Genomic DNA, 20797 nt, shown 5'->3' with positions numbered 1-20797 from the left:
ACTCGTGATCGGAGGGCGGGGGCAGGGTCTTTCACCTTGTTTGAATGGAATAAAAACGAGCGGAAAACACAGGACACAGAAGAAAACGACGGGACAAGCTGGCACTAGCAACTGAAAGAACAAGGCACTTGAACGCCTAGAACGCCAGCTTGTCCCGTCGTTTTCTTCTGTGTCCTGCGTTTTCCGCTGGTTTTTATTCCATTCAAACATGTACCAACTAGTCCAGTCCAACGCCTTGTTATCTCAACTTGGACCTCGTGTTTCTAGGTTCGTACTAAAGATACTGTGCACCACGTATGACTTAAGAGAGGAGAAGTTTGCTGTAGCGATGCTCGCGCTGCGCAGATAGCTGTCCCCATTGCTAATGAACCCACCTCGTCCATGTCGCCGAAGATGAGGATGTAGTCTCCGGCGGCGAGGAAGAGCTCCGCCTCGGGGTGCTCGTTGGGAGACTGCTTGAGCGGGTCGTAGCTGTAGCGGGCCACGTAGACGCGGCAGCGGCCCCGGCCCGGCAGGTCGAGGTACTCGACCGAGTCGACCCCCAGAGGGTCGTCTTCCGCCTGCTGCTGCTGCTGGGCCGAGGAGAACTGCTGCTGCGTCGGGGTGGCCGACGACGGGTACTGCTGCTGGTTGTGCTGCTGGCTCGAGGCCACGGCCAGCGCTACGAGAAGGAAGAGACGCGTGGGCCGCATCTATACAGAGCACCTCCACTCGCTTGCAGCATAGGCACGGCAAATGAGATCCAAAACAATTACCGCCACCACTCCTATCCTGGTATTGAAAGTATCACCACTGCAGTCAAGACGCTCTTATCATGTGATGACTTTAAGGGTGATTTTAAGTGAGGAGCACTTTAGGGGGCCCGGCTTATCGTCACAGCTCGTCCGGGGTCACGGTATCTAGCCACCGTAGTCACGGCATCACGCACCCAAACAGAGGCTTCGAAGAGATAACCGCTTCCCCCCGTCCGAATCGAACCGGGGTCCCTCGCACTACGAAACTGATGTCCATCCCATTGCGCCACAGAGGCACACCTTACTCATACATGTTAGGAGTGATCTGTGCGCTGTGCCGTTGCCACGAACATTGCCGTAGCTAGGCCTCAAGTAAGCGCGCAATAACATAAAAAAATCAAGAATTAACGCATTAATTACCCCAAATTAATGAAAACTCAATCCAGAGTCTCATTATAGGCCTTTAGGAGACGCGGCGCCCTTTGTTGACTACGTTCAGTATCGACACCAGGCTGATACTGATACTAGTCAAGAGAGGACGCTACGGCCCCTTTGGTGAATCCCTGCTCCGCACTTCGACAGCTTTCACCTTGACTGGAACTGTTTTAATTTTTACCAAGGATGTCGTGATGGGCCAACACACCGCTGCTTATTGTTAACTACCACGATGCGAGCCACGAAAACTAACCGCCACGTGCAGCCGTGCTCGCTATCGTGATATTCGCTCCCTCCATCCTTTAACTAACTAAACTAACTAAACTAACTAAACTAACTAAACTAACTAAACTAACTCCGGTAGTTGTGCCCCTACCTTGTGCCGTCTGCGCGTCGATGTGATGCCGCGGGGTAGGCGTAACGGGCGGTTGACTTTGCTGCTGCTGGAGTAAGTGTTGCAGCTGAAAATGCTGCTGGCGCAGCTGCTGTTGTTGATGATGCTGCTGCTGCTGCTGCTGGAAGGCCGTGGAGACGGCCGTATGTACAATGCCGTTGGGCGGCAGCGAGGGTAGCGTGAGGCTGGCGTTGCGATGCGCCGCCAGACTGCTCCGCGACGCCGCCACGGGCGCTAGCGAAGCCACGGCGCCGCCGCTGCTCAGGCCGAGCGTGCTGCTCAGGGACGTGCTCAGCGACGAGGACGGACCGCAGAACCGAGCTGGCAGCAGGCCGCACGAGGAGCCGCCTGCGTTCACACCCGCACCCAGCCAACCACGCTCGCCGGGAGGGCTCTCTTTTCTGGGCGCACTGCAGTTGCATCATACTTTAAAGGGACTGTGCAACACTACCGATAAACGCTTTCTCTCTTTCCCTCGCGTCGATAAGCAGTGCTAAAGCTATATAGTTACCTCCGGCACACTGCGTGATTTTGCTCGTCGCAGCAGATGCGCCTTCCGTTTCTCCTTTGCTTTTGTGGCTTCTTTTTTGAAGTGGCTATCGAATGCGTTCATTGCTGCAACTGAAGGGGACCCGGCGAATAGCCGCTATTCCGCTGCAATGACGTAATTCCAGCGGTCGAAGAACGCCAAGAGCGGGAAAGAGAGAAAAATCTTTTGTGCAGGTTTCCGAGTTACCTGATGGACATAGCGCAAAAATTTCCGGCTAAGGTACTTTGAGACCCCTTATTTTAAGTACTGGTTGTGTTTGTTGGCTACGTTCTGGAAGCATTATGGGATTTAGAAAAAAAAGTTCAAAAGAGAGTTGTAGGGTCCCTTGAAGGGAAGCTCATATCCTCGATCACGATGTGGTTTTTTAGTTGGTAGTAGTTTTCATGATGATACTGCCCATTTCCGATTTAACGTTTGGGAGCCGCCGGCCGGCATTCTTATGAAACTGGCCGTGTGTAGAAGGTGGCACGGAAGCAGGAAAGAAAACTCCAACATTGCATCGCATCCAGGGCAGTCTGCAGCCTGTTCCAGACCCATAGTCGAACATGCGCATCGACTTGTATCAACACAATATATAGACGAAGCAACCAAGATATGCCCAGAGCAGCGTTAAAGTTAATGCCTGCATAATAAGAACACAATTTTACCTGCTCTGTACGATAGTGGTGACGAAGTGGAAACCGTCGACAGGGAAGGAGCTTCGAACCGAGGGTATCTACATCACCCTCCTTGTGCAGCTGACAGCCCCGCTATTGATGACTAATTTGGCCTCACAAACCGGAAGCCGAGTGTTCGATTGAGTGTTAATTAGCGTGTATGCAGTGGCCCTTGCTTTCCTTTTTCAGACAACACATCGTGACCTTTCTCGAAAGCAAGTTGGCCGTGTTGGGTGAGGAAGAGTTTTTGCGACATTGGCCTACCCGGTTTATTGAGGTTCCGAACAAAAGGGTTGTTATTCATGCCAGCTTTCCAGACCTGTGTCCTTAGGTATTTTCGTTGTTACAATACATTTTGGTATTAGAATCGTGTGTTGTTGCGTTACAGTACTCGTCTTGACATTAACACCAATCTTCTTCCGTATATTGCTTCATTCTTGAAGCAAATGTTTTTGTATCCTCGTTTCCCTCACATGTTAATCTTTTGGTTGTAAGCAACTTGAAGCTGTTTATGTGTTTCTGAAACTGACAGCCTTCGGTCTGTGTTAGTTTTGTAGCAACAGGCGTTGCACTTGTTTAATTGTTTCTGGTTGTTACGTTGTATCGCTGATACCAGGATTTTTTTATAATAAATTTTTATAATAAATTACATGCAAAGTTGCTCCCATATTTGCCAGGACAAAAAACGTCAAAATTTCCCTCTGGTATTGTCTATACAAGAGTGGAACGTTCTTCTCAAAATACTGTGTCTCTCACTAACAATTCGGCTTTACAATCTGCGTTGGGTGCGTTTTTAAATGTATAGGACATTTTCACATCTATGAGATGTACAAATGCCACTTTTGTCAGCCCTTTGATTTCTTTGATTTGTTTGTTGTTGTTGTTGTTGTTTTGAACAGTACGTTATTTCTAAACCTGACCCCCGCGAGTGCCTGGTTCAGTGGTGTCATGCACTGCAGATGTTAATTACCCTCTTACTCTCTCTCTTTCTCTAAATTTTTTGGTAAATTGAACCTTTTACACAGATATGTGTCTGACGGCCGTTGGTAGTTTGTATTCATATGTTTGTATTCAGCGATATCTTTTTGGAATTCTTTACCCAGCTATATTAAAACAAATTCTTTCTATAAGTTCAAAACTGTACTTAGGAACTACCTGCTTGACATTTAAATTTCTTGTGGTATATTATTGTTCCATTTTTTATTGTATCTAGTTGTTTGTATTTTGCTTGAAATCTACAACTTGTTATAACTGTATCTGAAGTTCTATTTAGTTTTATATTTTGTCTCTGAATACATAGTTATGTATTGTTCAATATTTCTGTATAGTTTTATAGTTTGGCTTTGTATATGTAGTTCTTTATGGTTCAATAGTTCTGTATACCTTTTTATTTTTAAAATTTATTTTTTTAACGTCGCTCGTAATATTTTGTGTATCGTCATCGGAGGACCCGCGTACGGCTTCGGCCTTGGGACCTCCGTCTGTATTACAACCCATATGTAAATATGTATACATCCCTGAATAAAAATTGAATTGAATTGAATTGAATGTGTTGAGTTACGTTGTTTGAATTGCATCCCCTCTATGTAATGCCCTTTCGGGCCTTTAGGGTATTCAAAATAAATAAATAAATAAATAAATAAATAAATACATAAATTTATCCTTTCAAGACAGACAGACATACAGACTGACCAAAATTTCTGCGTCTAAGTAGCCCAAGAAAGACTATCGTATTTAAAAACGTCTCGGAAGAGGGGACACGAGGGCCCACCTGCAGCCTCCCCCCCCCCCCCCCCTCTTCATTATTGTGTCCTCTTTGTGTGTCCTTGAGCCCCACACAAGGAATGAAAGTTATAGTTGGGAACTTTTTAACACTACATGCTACCCAGAAAGAATTCTGAGAATCACGGGGTTTGTCTGACACGTTTCCTTTTTTTTCTGTCTCCTCTACGCTGCGCACACAGGGAATTTCAGCAAAAAAGGCTAGTTGGAATGGACAAGTAGGCTAACGTGGTTCGAACCAGAACATAGATACAAGGCTAACGAACCGAAACAAAAGTGAGGCAGGGATGCAGCACAATAAAGAAAATCTTTTTGAAATGGGTGCCACGAAAGAGAACCCGTGGTCCCTTTTTGATAGTTGCGGTCGGCTTGTGCGCCCTTGAACGTTTCCTTGAACGAAGCTTTTTAACGCTCAATGCTACTCAGATGGTTTGGGAGAGTCAGATGACTTAAGATGCTCCCTTCTTTTCTTTCCTACCGGCTATACATTCGGCTCTCTTCAGCGCTGAATGGCAAAGTGGACAACGCCGATAATGTAGTTCAATCCAGAACTTCTTTCTCTCTCTTGCAAATTGTTTGCTTCTTCAGGGCAGCCAGAACATGCCGGGAGTGCCAGCACCGCAAGAAACCCGCAGCGCGACCTGCCGGATTTCTGCAGCCTGTCGAGCCACCACAAACCCCCTTTAACAAGCGGGAATGAATCTACTCGACCCAATTCCCTACATCCAAGGCTCACAATCAGTTTATTATAATTGCCACAGATTGCTTAACTCGATACACAAAATCGAAAGCTCTCCCATCTGGAACGACCCCCGAAATTTCGACTTCCCTTATTGCGTGCATTGTACTTCGACATGGTGCTCCCAAGGTTCTCATACCCGACCGCGGATCCGCATTCAGCTCTCAACTTGCGCAGGATATCCTGCGGTTGAGCAACTCCAGTCTCCGACGTCCAACAGCCAACCACCCACAAACAAATGGACTGACTCAACGCCTTAACAGGGCCATCACTGAAATGACTGCTATGTATGTCGATGTCGAGCACCGAGCGTGGGAGGAAGTTCTCCATTTCGTCATGTTCGCTACAACACGGCCAAGAGACAACGGGGTTATCTCTCTTCCACCTGGTGCACGGCCGACCGGTTGCTGCGATGCTGGACGCGATGCTGCCTCACATATCCAGTGGCAATACTCACGAGGATGCGCAGCTGCTCTCACAACGAGCAGAAGAAGCGCGACAACTTGCCCTGGTCAGGATTTAAGACCAACAACGCTTCGACGCTGACCGCTACAACCTTCGTCGACGAGACGTTCGAGTCAAACCCGGTGATAGGGTTTGGGTGTGGTCACCGATTCTCCGGCGAGGCCTCAGCCTCCTGAAGCGGTATTCTGGTTCATACAAAATGCTCAGCCGTATAGGAAACCTTAATAACGAAGTCGCCCCTGACGGAAAGCCAGTATCGTCCCGAGAATAGAAGTCGGAAGTCGTGCACGTAGTGCGGCTCAAACCTTACTACAAACGACATTGCTGACTGTGCGGTATAAAAAAAGAGGTCATTTTTACGCGCTATTTCATTCTCCACTTCGACGCACCAGTAATAAGCACCAATAGATGTGGCGCAATGTTTTTGGACGATGGGTAGTCGTACATTCGGATCAAAGTCCATGAAAGAGGACATGGTGAGGCAACATTTACGGCTGATCTGTTTCCTTACGCAGCATATACAACGGGTAAAGAGTAGTGCCGCGCATCACCGCTTATACACTTCTAGATAAAGAAAAAATACCGTAAACTCCCTTTTTCCGCCCATGTGGCGAACTTTCCTCAGTGACAAACCGGAATATGACGAAGTATCATATGTGACCAAACGGCATATTACGGGCTTACACCTTACAAACGGGCCTGCCCCGGCCGCGAGCGGTATCCGGTGCTGACACATTCCTAGGGATCCACAATTGCATCTCCCATTGATTACTTCTATTTAATAGCATAACATTACCAAGTCTAATGGTCCTGTCAAGGTCTAAAGCTACGAATTCAACTTAGTCAATTTGATTGCCTGCTTGGTCCAACGAAAGTTTACAGCTATCGCTATAGTCCCATTAACGGGCGTCTAACGTACGTGTCTATGCGTCTAAGCGCCTTGTTACAGCGCGTCCGGCGGGAGAGTAGTAGATGTGCGAACACCACGGTGGAAGAAGAGGCCAACGCACTGGGCAGGTAATATCAGAGTTCGACGAAACTATTTTGAAGCAGACCTTCCAGTTGAGTGGCTGCGTGCTAACGCCGGCTCAGCGCCGAAATTCGTGCTCCGAAGAGGCATGGAACGTTCAGTTAGCAGATATAATTTGGAATCCAGCCTGTAACCACCGCCGTCATTTCCATTCCCTGTTCTTTTGCCCCCTACTCGGCCCTGTACTCGCCTCACACCCCATTTTACAATTACACGCTGAGAATCAACGTGAACAACTGGCGACGCCACGGACGCTTGCAATCCCAAACACTGTGCGGGAATGTTGAAATCGATATCAATCTTAGAACTGTTGCCGTAACGCATTGGTCAATGCCTCGTCACAAAAGCGGGCAACGACGACCGGTGCCCGGTCGGCACGTGCGCATAAAGCCGGGCAGCTCCGCCGGAAGAAGTGTTTTCGGAGGAGGAAAAGTGCGAATGCAGAGACCTGGAGAGAACACGGGCCCTATTCATTTCACGAACAACGCCGAGGAGGCGAGCGCGCAAAACAATCCGGCGGAGAGTGCAGCGAGCGGAAAGCGGCAGCCGCCGGATCGGCGCAACTTCTCCTCGATCGACCGCCCGGATCTCGCATAAAACACGCCAAGCACTGAGCCTACCGTCACCCGCATGACAGAGGGCCTTAAGCACTTCCAAACAGGAGAAAATAATGCGAGTTTAGTTAGGTTTTGAGCAATAAGCGATGAAGTGATAGAGGATAGTTAGACGCAGCCAAAAGACTTGTCGACTGAAAGAAAAAGAAAAGAAAACACGCCGGCAGAAACGTTCGAGCTTTCCAAGCCCTTGGTGGTGACTCTTCTAGGAGAGCGACTGCTGAGGAAATACAGGCGAAGGAACGGACAGCCGCACAAGACGTGTGGCGCTGCCGATCGCGCAGGGCGTAAGCTGCCTCGAAGAACGCCTCCGCAGCGACGTTCACCGAGGCACCCTACGCACGCACGTTCGCCCCCAGCCGCGCCACTGCAGATGAGTGGGCAAGTGCGTTGAATGGGGGTGATCCTCGACTTCCGAAATTTTTGATGATTTCGCCATCATGACCGGAAGTATTCTTTTCGGTGGCTTTTAAAGTTACCTCGCGCTTTCAGAACTTGTCACATTTAGCAGCCGGAAACACATGATACATCTTACGGCGAAGAAAAAAGAAGCTTCCAGTCGAAACGGAGAAGTCATGAACAATTTACCAGAAGTCGAGGGTGGCTTCCCGAAAGACATACAGTTGACACCGGTAATGACGTATTGGGTTAAGAAGAACTGTGTGGTTAAGGCGAACGACTCTTTTGCTCTCTTGTAACGTCCACATGCAAAAATTCTCCGCTTAAGACAAATTTCTGATAATACAAACAAATTTTTACGGTCCCTTCGAGTTCGTCTTAACGAGAGTCTACTGTAAATCGTCAGACGGAGCTGGACTGCAGCATACCTCGCGCGGACGAATCGACATTCTAAGAAAGTACGGGATGGCGCGGCTGTCCCACAGATGAGAGCGTAAAACATTGCAGAAATTTTAATTCATCTTTCTTATACGACGGTGAATCCCCTCCTGCTTAATCCCGCTTAAATTCGATCACCTCGCTGCTTTATTCGTTGAGAAATGAAAATAATGGAATGAGTGAAATCAATCACTGCAATTAACAGAAAAAAATGCTAATATTGAGTTGCAATATGTACGAAGCTTGAGATAAATTTTGTCTCTAACTTTCCCTACGTCATATATGGCGGCGCGCTAAGTAATTTTAAATAGCAGGATTTAAGTGCATTCTGGGCTAGTTGGTGCTTGGACACCATGGTTTTAGCTTTGCAAGCAAATACTCTGGACGAAGGTGAAGAAGAAACAGGACCACAGCGCACTGTATTGTCTTGCGCAGTTAAAACCAAGTTATGGCTGGAAATGCAAAATTGTTTTTGCGACTGACTTTCAATTTCAGGCTTCTGGGGCTGCATTTAGGTGTATGTTGACAGCCATTTCGTTGAGCTTGACTTCAACCTGGTGGCTTGCCCTCATCAGTTCTTAAACGGGGTAAACTATCACTATCGGGGTAATACTATCACGCCCTCGCCTCCTCTTATCTTATAGCTGATTGTCAAAAGTCGACCATTGGCATCAGCAGTGCAGTAGCAAAACAACAATACACCCCCTTCCCCCTTTTTTAAAACGTCCTTACAGCTTAGATCCAAACCGCACTCTGACCCCTCCATCCCGATCATAGCATGCTGGATTCCGGGAGGCAACGAATGAAAGAGGACTGACTGACCTAGGCGCCTCTTGTCCAGTTCGGCGAGGATGCGGTTGTCCTGCTCCAACTTGGCCATGAGTCCGTCCAGCTCCTGCATCGTAACCGTCGACCCTGCGCACCGCGAAAATTGGAAAGTGGTTTTTGAGCCGTGTAATTTCGTCAGCCTTCCTCGTGGTATCGCATCAATCTGCCCGCTATACCGAGAAATTGGTCTTTAGGCACACATTCCGTAGTATTTATATAACAAACGCGCTGTTGAGAACGCGGTTGAACGGGCGAGTGACGTGAGGCGCTCACTTTGCAGGGATCTTGGCCTGAGCTGAGAGTAGAGCTGGCTTGTCCGGTGGGGCTCTATCGAGAGCTGGTCGATGGCTGGCGACGAAAAGGACGATTCTGCGAAAAACGCGAGGGAGAGACGAAGGGCTGTAGCGGTCGCATGCGCACGTGTGTATATAGGAAATCACTGTAAAGGTGACCACCCCCACATGTGCGGAGATACGATGTTAGCGCGAATACTGAAGACATTCTCAGTGATGGGGATGTCAAGTTATTACAACGGTTCACTACGGACTAATCTATTAAATGTAGCAAACGTGAAAACAAGGACTACGGGTCGTGACCAAGGAATAGATTAATAGTTTTGCGAGTTAGGAAGGCTTCAGTGAGAAACAGTGCACCACTTCAAGCGTGAGTATCGACAAATGCAGACACGTACACAAGCGACGGCTCTCGATTGATGTATTAAGTTCAACACGACTCCCCTGCCCTCGGCTACAATCGTTGCAAAAAAAAAATTGTGGTTGATTCCTCTGTCATAAGAATCGGTAAAGCACGAAAGGGCAATGTACAGCTAAATCTGCAGCTGAGCATGATTTGCGGGCCGGCGTCTGCTTTGTGGGCGTGCTTTGCGAGCGACGTCCTGCTGGCGGGTCTCTTCGGCAAAGGTGTACTGGCGTTATTTCCGTGACAGATATGATGTCAGGGAAATCGTGGTGTATCCCGGTATAAAACACTTTCATGCTAAAGTATAGAACCCCAAAACGAACAACCCTAAGTATGAGGTACTCCTTAGTTCTAAAGGTTGCTTCTCCGCAAGAAGACCCAGTGTGCAGGGTTGCACCCTTAAAGGCCGCTTGCTTCGTTGTACTGGCGTCATTTCCGTGACGGATATGACGTCAGTGAAATCTTGGTGTATCCTGGCATAAAACACCGTGTTAAAAAAGGAAGAAAAAAAACCCATATCACACTGCGCAAGCCTGTGTCTCCCAGTTTCGACAATGGAGAAAAAAAAATAAAACAACACGCTGTCAGGTTAATCTTGTTAACGTGCATTTGAAGATTTACTGCGAGAACTGACAGAGCTTGACGGAACGAAAAGACTGCGTTTCACGAGGGCACATTACCCTTCCTTTACTTTTACACCTTTGTTTCAAACAGGAGCGGGGAGTGGGGAGTGTCCACTGGCCCCCTCCGCCACTCACTGAGCTGCGACTGTAGGAGCAGCGAGGCGACCGAAGCAGACAGGGTATCGGCCCCCGGGGAGCAGTGGTGAGCAGCGTCGCCAGCCTCGATGTTCTGTCGAATCCGCTCAAGGTTCGCCAGCGACACCGGAGAGCCTGCGCGTCGAAGAGGGAGACATTTTAAGGCTCCTGACGGGTGCTACAGCCGACCCAGCCTTGTATGTTTATTTCACGCCACGAGTACGCCCATGTGAATCCGTCACAAGATTCTGGCGGCCACTGTCACCGTCACTTGCTAATCCACTACAGCTGGTGACTGAGAATTGTGGGTGGGTTGTTGACGCCGCATGCAGTGACAATCGGTGGCAAATGACAAGCCACTGGGCAGTCTCGAATGTGTGTGCGAAAACTTGTGTTGCAGTCAGGTTCTCACGACCGTTTTAATCGCAACTGGACGATTCGCCTGAGTGGGATCGCAAGATTCGTAAGCGGGTATGCTGGTTTCGCAGCCGATGGGAGGATATATTAAGAAGTTAGTGTGTTGACGCCTCAGCCAAAAATGGAAGCCTTCTTCTTTCTAACAGAAAGATGGTAAAAAGGCGAAGCTTTCTCGCATGAAGCCTGAGCCAAAGCCAGAATCCAAAATTTGAACTGCTTCCACAGTGTCGGAAAGGCGCAATCAGAAAGACGTCGGCTTCCCAAGGCCGGGCACCCAGGTTCGATTCCGACCACGGGAAACGTTTTTTTTTGAGGCGCTTGATGTGCCTTCACCTATCATCATCATCGTTTAGTGAAACCCGCTGTGCAAAGTTGGCCTTCCTGCATTGCGTTCTGCGCGATGAACGACGCCATCAGTGGGGCAGAGGATGCTTCAACAGGATTTTTGGTGCCACCGTAAGTACGCAGACAACACCGACGAAGGGTTTTTAGCAGAAATGGCTGTTCATGCTATCGCATTAAATAAATAAGGGGGTAAGGCAGAGGAGGGCGGCATTATTGCCATGGAGACATGAGTGGCCAAACAAGTTGACGAGCTCATGTTTATGATTTCTCGAACTTTTGAAAAAGATTTTCTGATCTGCGTCGTTGATTTGACTAGTCGTTATAAGTACGTGGAACTCAGTGGATCGATATAGCGTGCTCAGCCGTCAAACGAGCCACGTTTATTTTACGGTATAAGCATTACAACGAAAATTGCAAATGATTCGGCAAAAGGTCGGCTTCACGGAAGAGCGTAACCCTTTAACGACGTTCACGCAAGATACCAGAAAACAACGTATTTACAACCGCCTTGGACACGCACACACACACTAACGCGCACGCACACATACACGCACGCACACGCCACATACGCATACACGTGCGCACACACGCCCGCACAAAAACGCGCGCACGAACACACCTGCACGCACGTACGCAAACTCACGCAAGCCCACGCACACAAGCCTTGCAGGACCCTTCACTGATGACTGCCGATGTCAGGCGATTGAGATTCTTTCGGTTTACTGTCGACGAACACTCGTGCGCCATTACAAAGACGTTTAATACGAACTCTCTCTAAATTATTCAACTGCGTGTTGCCAACCAGAGCGCGAGGATGTCCGTGACTGAATCCAAAAAAATTCACACGTCTCCACGAAGTGAATCATGATGAGTGGGCGAAGCACTGGGGGTCGTTCTTACCGTAAATCACCCGTCGCATTGCCCACTCGCGCATGTAAATGAGTGATAACGCGTGTGTGCAGTATATACAATTCCAATCCAATCCAATCCGATACAATTCAATTTAATCCAATCCATTTCAATCCAATCCAATCAAATCAAATCCAGTGCTGCTCGCGCATGCGCAACACTGCGTACACAGACGCCAAGCCCCGGACAAAGCGATGTCCTAAGGTGCTTCGCCCCTAAAACCTTCAAGACGACGCGCGTGGCTCGAGGCCATCCATGGGGCTCACGTCAAGCCGTGCTACGCCAGATGACAGACTCTCGTTCACTGGTTTCAGCCAACTCTAGTTTTAGCATCGGATCGATGGGTCCTTAGCGGAGGAAAAGGGGGAGGGGGGAGGGGGAGGCAACAGCGCAAATCATATTCTCTCTGCGCGTTTTTTTTTCTCTTGTGTTGCCGGCACCCGAAGTCGCACCGCTCTCTTATCCAATGCCATAAGCGCCGTATACGCTTGTTGCTTCCGGCATCGGGCTGCGTCGGACTTATTTGTTTGAGAGTGAACCATTGTGCAGTGCTCGGGACGCGCCTGCATATTTCTGACTTGATCCTGAGAGTTCGTGATCCGTCCTATGCTTCCGAAAAGACGTCGCTGTAGCGTTATTCTCGGAATGGGAACTGACTGCGCACGATATTTTGTTTACTGCTTCGTCGCCGTTTGTTGTTTTCTCAGTTTGTCCTGGGAGGACAAGCTTGCCGCTCTTGTCAACCTGAAATGTTCCTTCAGCGAGTCTGGCTACGCGTATGGTATACATGTGAGACACACATTTTTGATGTGATATAAATCTCTACCCTTACTCTGATGAGGGCAACTCCCTTAGCAAGCGTTCTTGTTATTGTTCATTCCGTGTGCCCGACATTTGCGTCATCAGACAACTCTCACTCATAAGTTTCTGAACATCCTTTCTCTCTTTCCAGCAAGCATTTGTGCAGAGTAGGGAAACCAACCAAGTAGGAAAACCAACTATATATATATAATCTGGAAAGATAAAAACTCACACAGAGCGCGAAAAAATAAGGTTAGCAGAGATAGAGACACACGAGAAAGACGTAGAAAAAAGAAATAAGTTAACTGACGTTTCAGGAAGAGGACTTCCTTTCTTCAGAGTACTCTGAAGAAAGGAAGTCCTCTTCCTGAAACGTCAGTAAACTTATTTCTTTTTTCTACGTCTTTGTGCTTTGTGATGTGTCTTTATCTCTACTAACCTTTATATATATATATATATATATATATATATATATATATATATATATATATATATATATATATATATATATGGTTAATTAAACCCCCAACCTCAATAATTACCACCTAATTTTGTGCCCCCCTGGACGCATAACCATACTGTAGAGTTGGCCTTCACGTAAATATAAGCCTCTAATTTAAAAAAAAAACCTGTCGAGATAATTTTTTTCACCTTGTATATATAACGTCTGAACAGCACGAGCTCGTCCTCTCTCGCTACTCACCGATCGTTGCCCTGGATTTCTCGAGCTCGGCTAGGACCCTGTTGTCCTGCTGTATCCGTGCTAGGATTCGGTCCACTTCCCTCGTCGCCGGGGCATTCGCAGAGGGAGCTCGGGTCAGTGATAACTCGGTGCTTTGCGTGCCTGCGGAGAGGTGTAATTCAACCCAACACTGGCCCCATCTGACGCCGCGAAAGGAAAAAAAAAATAGCGAGAGGGAAAAAATTGAAAAAATAATCATGAAAGGAGAAAGATAATAAAAATTAGCAAACCCTATAAAGCCCAGTTATTCGCGCGCGTACATCGCACTTCGTGTTTTATAGCGCTAAAGAAAAAACAAGCTGTGATCAGAAATAACGGCAGGAATATAATAATGAAGTTGCCATCAAAATCAGAACCCCAACGTAGTACTAAAGCATCCCGTTAACGCGACGTCTGTGTTAATATATGTCCACGTATGTAGCCGCGTTGGTGCCCCATTCATACACAGGCAAAGAACGAAACAAACAAACAAGAAAACAAACATCTAAACAAATAAACAAGCAATAAATGAATCATAACGAGATAAAACACTAAACAAGAGAAAACTGTTGCTTACATGACAAAAAGAACACGCACGCATACACAAAGAAACAAAGAAAACGCAAACAAAAAGTATTTACTCACATTCTGACCACGTGAAACGTCGTGGGTCACGTTGAAAATAAACCGTCAGAACTAAAACAAAACAAAACAAAGCAATCTGAGTTAAGGCGTACTGACAGAAAATAATGAAAGGTGTTAATTACATGAAGGTAACATTGTCGATATATTGCCGATATAAAATGCCGATATAATAAGTGGGAGTGCACGGAAAAGAGAGTAATACGCAAGAGTCGAAGGCAGGTAAAATGTTTCAATAGCAGTTTAAGATTCCCAAAACGACCCCTGGGCTATTATGTGGTCCATAGTGAGGGGCTATACGGAAATCATAAGAGAAAAGCGGCTACAGCTTCTTAGCGATATCTACAGCTACAGGTATCTTCTTGGCGATACCTATTGTATGTGTGTATCGAATTTTTGAGAACAATTTTTTGATTAGAAGTGTCAGCATTAACGTTCCTTTGTTTAGTTAGTTCCATGATAGCGTGTATCGATTGATTGATTGATTGATTGATTGATTGATTGATTGATTGATTGATTTATTGATTGATTGATTGATTGATTGATTGATTGATTGATTGAAGGGTTTAACGCGTCGACGCAACTCAGTCGATGAGGTGCGCCGGAGTGGAGGGCTCCGGATTAATTTTGACTACCTGGGGATCTTTAACGAGCGCCAAAATCTGGTACACACGGGCGTTTGATGGCGTGTATCGAATACTCGGTCTGTGTTGCTGCAGCAACTTTCCCGGCTGGTTTTGTGGCCGTTAATAATGTTTGCTCAGGACATAGCGATGTATAAAGTGCTTATACTTTTTGTTTTTGACGTGTATTGAGTGGTATCTCTCTTTTGTTTTGTGTCTATCATTTTGGAAAAGGAGACGCCATGCAAATGCTATTTCTAAGCAATTGGTTATTTTTTATTCTTTTTGCTTATGCACTGCGGAACATTGGATGCTCCACGTTGCGTTGAGCTGATGGCGCACGGGGGCCCGCAGCTCTGTCAAGCCGTCCTTCGAGACAGCCTCTTTTGCGGGCCTTCAACATCGCGAACTCTATATATGATGCCAATAAATTTCGTTGTTCATTCGAGGTCGACGCTACGACCTCCTTCAAGGTAGTACAGCCCGGGGTGGGTAGCAACACAGGCGAATTGGCCAGAAAAGATTTCAAATGCTCTGATCAGAGAAAGAAAAAATGCTATTATGTGCGTCGCCACTGGAAACTTTTCTTAGATAGCGAAACTTTTACAGCAAACCCTCTTGCTTACAAGACAGTGGTACACGCAACCGGGCATTCGTTCGTGTTAAAAAGTTATGTGTCATGGGTTTCAATAGCCTCATAACCAGACCAATGACAAGCTTCCATCCTCTAGCTATACATTTCCAAATTTAACGAATTAAGTTTTCCAGGGTTTTCTTTCCCCTCAGCTGCCTCAGCTTGCAATCTATTTTGTTGGCTGAATGATGTGAAGCTCGAGGACTATATGTAGTCTTTGCGCATTTTCTGGATACTGAACGCGTATCTAATAAATCAAGTCCTCTTCGGCTGACGATGACGATGGTTGAAATGGGAAGCTTTGTTGCGTGCGAAAATCAAACGACGAAGTTCGAATGTGAAAGCCGCTGCAATCAAATTCAAAGCGCCAACGACCAAAGTGAAAACTGCCTGCGAGTCAAGGTCCAAGCTCAGGCGACAGCAAACGAATACCGAAATGAGAGCCACGTGTGTGAATTCAAGTGACATCGCATGGCCAGTTGTTGTGGGCGTCGCTTACAGCTTTGCTTTCCAACCACCTTCACGGCGTGTATTGGAGCGAACTTTTTTTTCTTGTGTCATTTTTCATTATCATCATCGTCATTACGTGCCCTCCCTTTGTGTAAGGTTGGCTTTCCTGCAGTGCGTTTCAGGTAGTGACATCGCCATCAGTGAGACAAAAAAAGGTTCGCTTAAAAAAACTACGGCAAAGATATGCTGGTGGCGTGGGAAAACGCGCATGTGGGCCATAGGTCGGCAAAACAGAAAGAACTCACTCAAACTCAATCACGATTTTTTTCATTCACGCTGTACTCAATCGAACTCAGTCTCAAAAAGTTCGTCTGTTCACAAAATCACTCGTACTCACTCATCAAATACTCATTTGTAATCGTACTCACTTGTACTCAAACTCATTTGTCCTCACGAGTAGTCGTACTCAATCTGTACTCATGAGTACTGAATCTGTACTCATGAGTACTCAATCTGTACTCATGAGTACTCAATGAGTACTGCTGCTCATGAGTACTACTCATGAGTACTACTCATTCTGCACTCATGAGTACTACTCATTCTGCACTCATGAGTACTCAATGAGTACTGCTGCTCATGAGTACTACTCATGAGTACTACTCATTCTGCACTCATGAGTACTACTCATTCTGCACTCATGAGTACTACTCATTCTGCACTCATGAGTACTCAATCTGTGCTCATGAGTACTCAATTTGTATTACTCACGAATAATCAACTCATCTGCACTGTTAGTTAGGTCGTAGCTAGAATTAAAAACTAAGTAGAAAAAATAAATTGTTTAATTGATTAGAAAAACACAGGTTACATATAAATCAGGACAGAGGAAGAAAACGTCTGACGCGGTGCACTGTCGTTGGGCAACTTACTGCGCGAAGGCAAGTACATGTGAGAAAGCGAAACGGAACGTAAGCACTCGCGTTGCGTCTCGCGTCTCCTCTTGTTCTCAGGCCGGGTCGCGCTCAGGGGAGCTCGGGGCTTAACGGTGCAGCCGTGGCCGTAAACTGCGTTTTTCTGCGTGTCTTCGGGTGGCAGCTTTTGTCGTCCGTTTTCTTGTTTGCACTACTGTTTGCACTACTGTACTCAGGATTGCATATACTCAAGAGTGCAAGCACTCGCAAAAACAGTATTCATGAGTATTGTACTCATGAGTGCTGTGTACTCATGAGTGCTGTGTACTCATGAGTACTGTGTACTCATGAGTACTCATACTCATGAGTACTCAAACTCGTGAGTACTCATACTCATGAATACTGTACTCATGAGTATCCATACTCATGAGTACTGTACTCACGAGTAGTGGACTTACCCCTGTACTCACTCGTCATCGTACTCACTGTTTTTTTCTGGGTGTGTGATCACTCATTATCGTACTCACTCGTGAGTTTGAGTACAAATGAGTACAAATGAATGTACTCACGAGTGAGTACGCCGACCAATGATGTGGGCACGCCAGACTTGTTTTCGAACGCAGTCTGGCTTGTTCTTCTGGGGTGCATTTGTTGGCGGCACGCACACGTCGCACGAGGTTTTCGCAGCTTAGGGTAGCACGCATTCATGTGCTGCTGAGGAAACAACGAGATTTACGTGTCACGAACTACCTAAAAGTGGTAGGTGTACGCTTCGGAGATGTATGAAGGCACAGAAGGGCGGGCGGAGCGTATTGTCATCAATTGGGCTTCGAGAGGTCCTACCATGATCGCTGCGAACACGGTGCACCGCTGACATCGCGCGGCATTCTACTGCGGCCCGGCGCTGCAGACAAACCAGCGCGGCGCGCTGTTTCTGCCATGACCGTGAGTGTGACCTTCCACCCGGCGCCTCCAAACTGTAGTCAGACCGATGGTCGGAACCCGAAGCCACACCAAGTAAACGCTAAAGGCGCTGCGTTTCCTATCGCTTCAAAAGGCAGACAATTTTGATGCAGAATATTGCGTTATGATAAAATGTACCCCATCAGCATTTTTTTTTTGCTGCAGACTATACGGACGTGTCCAACCCCTTTTGGGCGTCCTCAGAAAGCTCTCAGGTCTCAAACAACCTGTTAAAAATGCAAACAAAAAGGACGCTGTCACCAAATGTTTACAGAACTGAAGTAACTCAGGTGATTAACACAAGCTTCACCCGATAGCGGCCGATGACACCTTGTAACTGCGCTAATATTTCTCGCCTTTGCAGTTGCAGTTGCACGTGTTCTCTACGTCTGCTTCTCGCCTAGTTCTCGAAAATTACGTGGCGCGCTAGTTCAAGTCTGTGCTCTTCTGCATATGAAAAGTTTGCTAATACGCTAGCTATAGGTGCGGAGATCACATAATAATCTGGCAGCGTCACATGCCTCAAATGTACTATCAATTAGTACTAATGACTAAAAACATTTTGCTCAGCATTGACTGCGTCTGGGTGAACAGAGCTGAGTTCATTTTCAGCCGCAGTTGCGTAAATATCGATGATTGAACTGAAAGATCGTGCAAGCAGTGCCTTGTATTTTACACTACCGGAGGTATGTAAAGCAAGCAACGTCCAGCTGTTTGCTTGTCTTTGATGTCTGAAAAATAGTCCGCAGTACGTGATGCATGCCGGTCATACCACTTCGCGGAGCCGTTAATGCGTGGCGGCTCCTGGGCTCCGTGAACATTTATGGTTTAGTCCCATATAGTACATTGCACATATATTGTACATATACAGTGTACATATAAATAGAACTTTGTACATATAATGGATGCAATTACAGCTGTGCTAGTAGTATTTCGTCTTAGTTCAACCAAAAATTAAACTGTCAACTCTGCAAATCATGTATTCTAACCACCAGTTCAGGCAAACAGATCAGAAGCAACAAATAAAGATTAGCTCCATTTGACAAGTCAAGTCTCGAGATATAAGAGTTTGAGATGTGAGCCATGTCATTATCCTTGTGCATGATGTGTGTGTATGCGCGCGAGCATGAATCGGTGCATTGTTCATATACTTCTTGCCTTGTCCCTTCAAATCTGACTGGCAGAAGCAATGACTGCACGTGTTCTCATTCAGTTTCCATTAATATGTCTTCGTAGAGATACCCATGAATATTGTCGGCTTTGAACTTTCGTCCATAAAAATGTAACAAAAGTAAACGTATATTACCAGTTTCTATTTTTACAACGCCAATAAAGATCTATCGGCTTTTCCTGGGCGCGTAAACGAACGCGACAAATTATTATTATCATCATTATAATAGTATTAGTATCATTATTTTATTGTCTACTGTATCATCATTATAACCATAACTACAAAAACTTCCCACCCCCCTCCCCTAGGGCGCAACCGCCACCCGCCTTGTTTTAGAGATTGCAAACTGCGGGGCGCTTATCTCCGCGCAACAAGAAGCGAGCCGATCTAAACGACGTCTCATCAAGAGAAAATAAACTTGGGATGCAAGTACAAGATTATCTACACTGCATCCCGGTCGGCCCTTTCAGAAGGTACTCATCGTGTACAAAAACGCAACGACAACGATCCGAAGCTTAATCCGCCATGCGAAGAGCACATTTGGCGACGCTCCTTGCACTAAAAAAGGTAGGAAATCCGTCTTACTGGCCGTGCCTGGTTCAAATTAGAGTTCACATTGCGTGAAACTCAGTGAACGGAACAATTCCTCCCAACGATAATTACAATAGTCACCGACTACAACAGCAACAAAAACACGGTAGCACGAGCCCGGAACACCAGCAAAAGCGCGACGCTACTGCTTAGATTTGTACCTTTTTTTTTTTTCTTGAGGGGGCGGGGGGGCGGAGGGGAACGTATCCCTGAAGCTCACGAGATTAGAACTGTTCTCGGGATAACGATCTGAAAAGCTTCAGGGTGCCGCTAAGCTTTTCGGCTCTCCGTACCGAATGATGAGGAGGAAAAGGAGAAGGAGGAGTACAGTAATAGCAAGAGAAGGCTCCAGGCCCATTTGGAGAGAGGGGTGGGAGTGGGCCTCTGAGGTGGTTGAACGCAACAAGCTGGATACGCGTCTCCGAGGGTGTAGGCATACGCATTAGCGTTTCAATCTAAACTAGACGCTGTTCAAATGGAGTGGTTCTCGGCACCGAGCACTGGCCGGCGCGGGCAGCAGAGTCGCAGCTCTAGACAGCTCGTCGTACCGGAAGAGCAGGTGAGCGAGGGAGTTCCTCCCGCTGAGGCAGTGAGCGCGAGTTGCGAGAGGGCGTCGCTGGCGGCCGACCGGGCGATGTCGAGCCTCGCGGACGACGTCGTGGTGCCGCCGGAGTCGAGGGGGGCCGGCGACGCCGAGCGGGCGCCACCGCTGCGCGGGCTCGACGACCGCTCGGCAGGCTCCAGGAGGAAGTGTTCGGACAGCTGCAGGGTGTGGTCGACCACGCCGCCGCCCAGATCGGACGCCACCACCTGCGAGGAGCGTCATCCCGACGCGACGCTGGTTGTAGGAGTAGGAGAGGCCACGAAGACAAAGTACAAGTTCACTCCGTCAAAAGGACTGCTTTGTCCGGATAACAGTGATGCCCATATTACCCCAAGCTTTGAACAAATAATCCAGATATTAGGGAAAACAGACGAAGCAGTGGCGACTCCCCAGCCACCTTCGGGCAATTTCACTATGACGTCACAGAATCTCGTCGGTGTGATTGGAGTTTGGTGACGTAAGCCACCGCCAAGAAACATGACTGCGCGGTTGTA

At 47.2% G+C, this 20797-nt stretch overlaps 1 protein-coding gene across 10 annotated transcripts in view; it reads right to left on the bottom strand.

The window, feature by feature from the left end:
• Positions 1-20797, bottom strand: part of Rbp (RIMS binding protein) — a 394065-nt gene that overhangs the window by 68286 nt on the left and 304982 nt on the right. For 9 of the 10 annotated variants that reach the window (XM_077676865.1, XM_077676856.1, XM_077676857.1 and 6 more), the window contains 8 exons: positions 20248-20509; positions 14360-14410; positions 13697-13837; positions 10522-10656; positions 9338-9433; positions 9059-9151; positions 1546-1911; positions 375-661 (listed from right to left, as the gene is read on the bottom strand). In XM_077676865.1, coding sequence (XP_077532991.1) covers positions 375-661; positions 1546-1911; positions 9059-9151; positions 9338-9433; positions 10522-10656; positions 13697-13837; positions 14360-14410; positions 20248-20509 — 1431 coding nt within the window. The remainder of the gene's footprint in view (positions 1-374; positions 662-1545; positions 1912-9058; positions 9152-9337; positions 9434-10521; positions 10657-13696; positions 13838-14359; positions 14411-20247; positions 20510-20797) is intronic. The other variant, XM_077676860.1, reaches the window with a different exon arrangement.

This window comes from Haemaphysalis longicornis, unplaced genomic scaffold (assembly GCF_048455015.1).
Source record: "Haemaphysalis longicornis isolate Haplotype H1 unplaced genomic scaffold, Haemaphysalis longicornis Haplotype H1 scaffold_7, whole genome shotgun sequence".
In the NCBI taxonomy this organism is placed as follows: Eukaryota; Metazoa; Arthropoda; class Arachnida; order Ixodida; family Ixodidae; genus Haemaphysalis; species Haemaphysalis longicornis.
The sequence above is the reverse complement of the archived record's forward strand: the minus strand, read 5'-3'. Positions and strand labels throughout refer to the sequence as shown.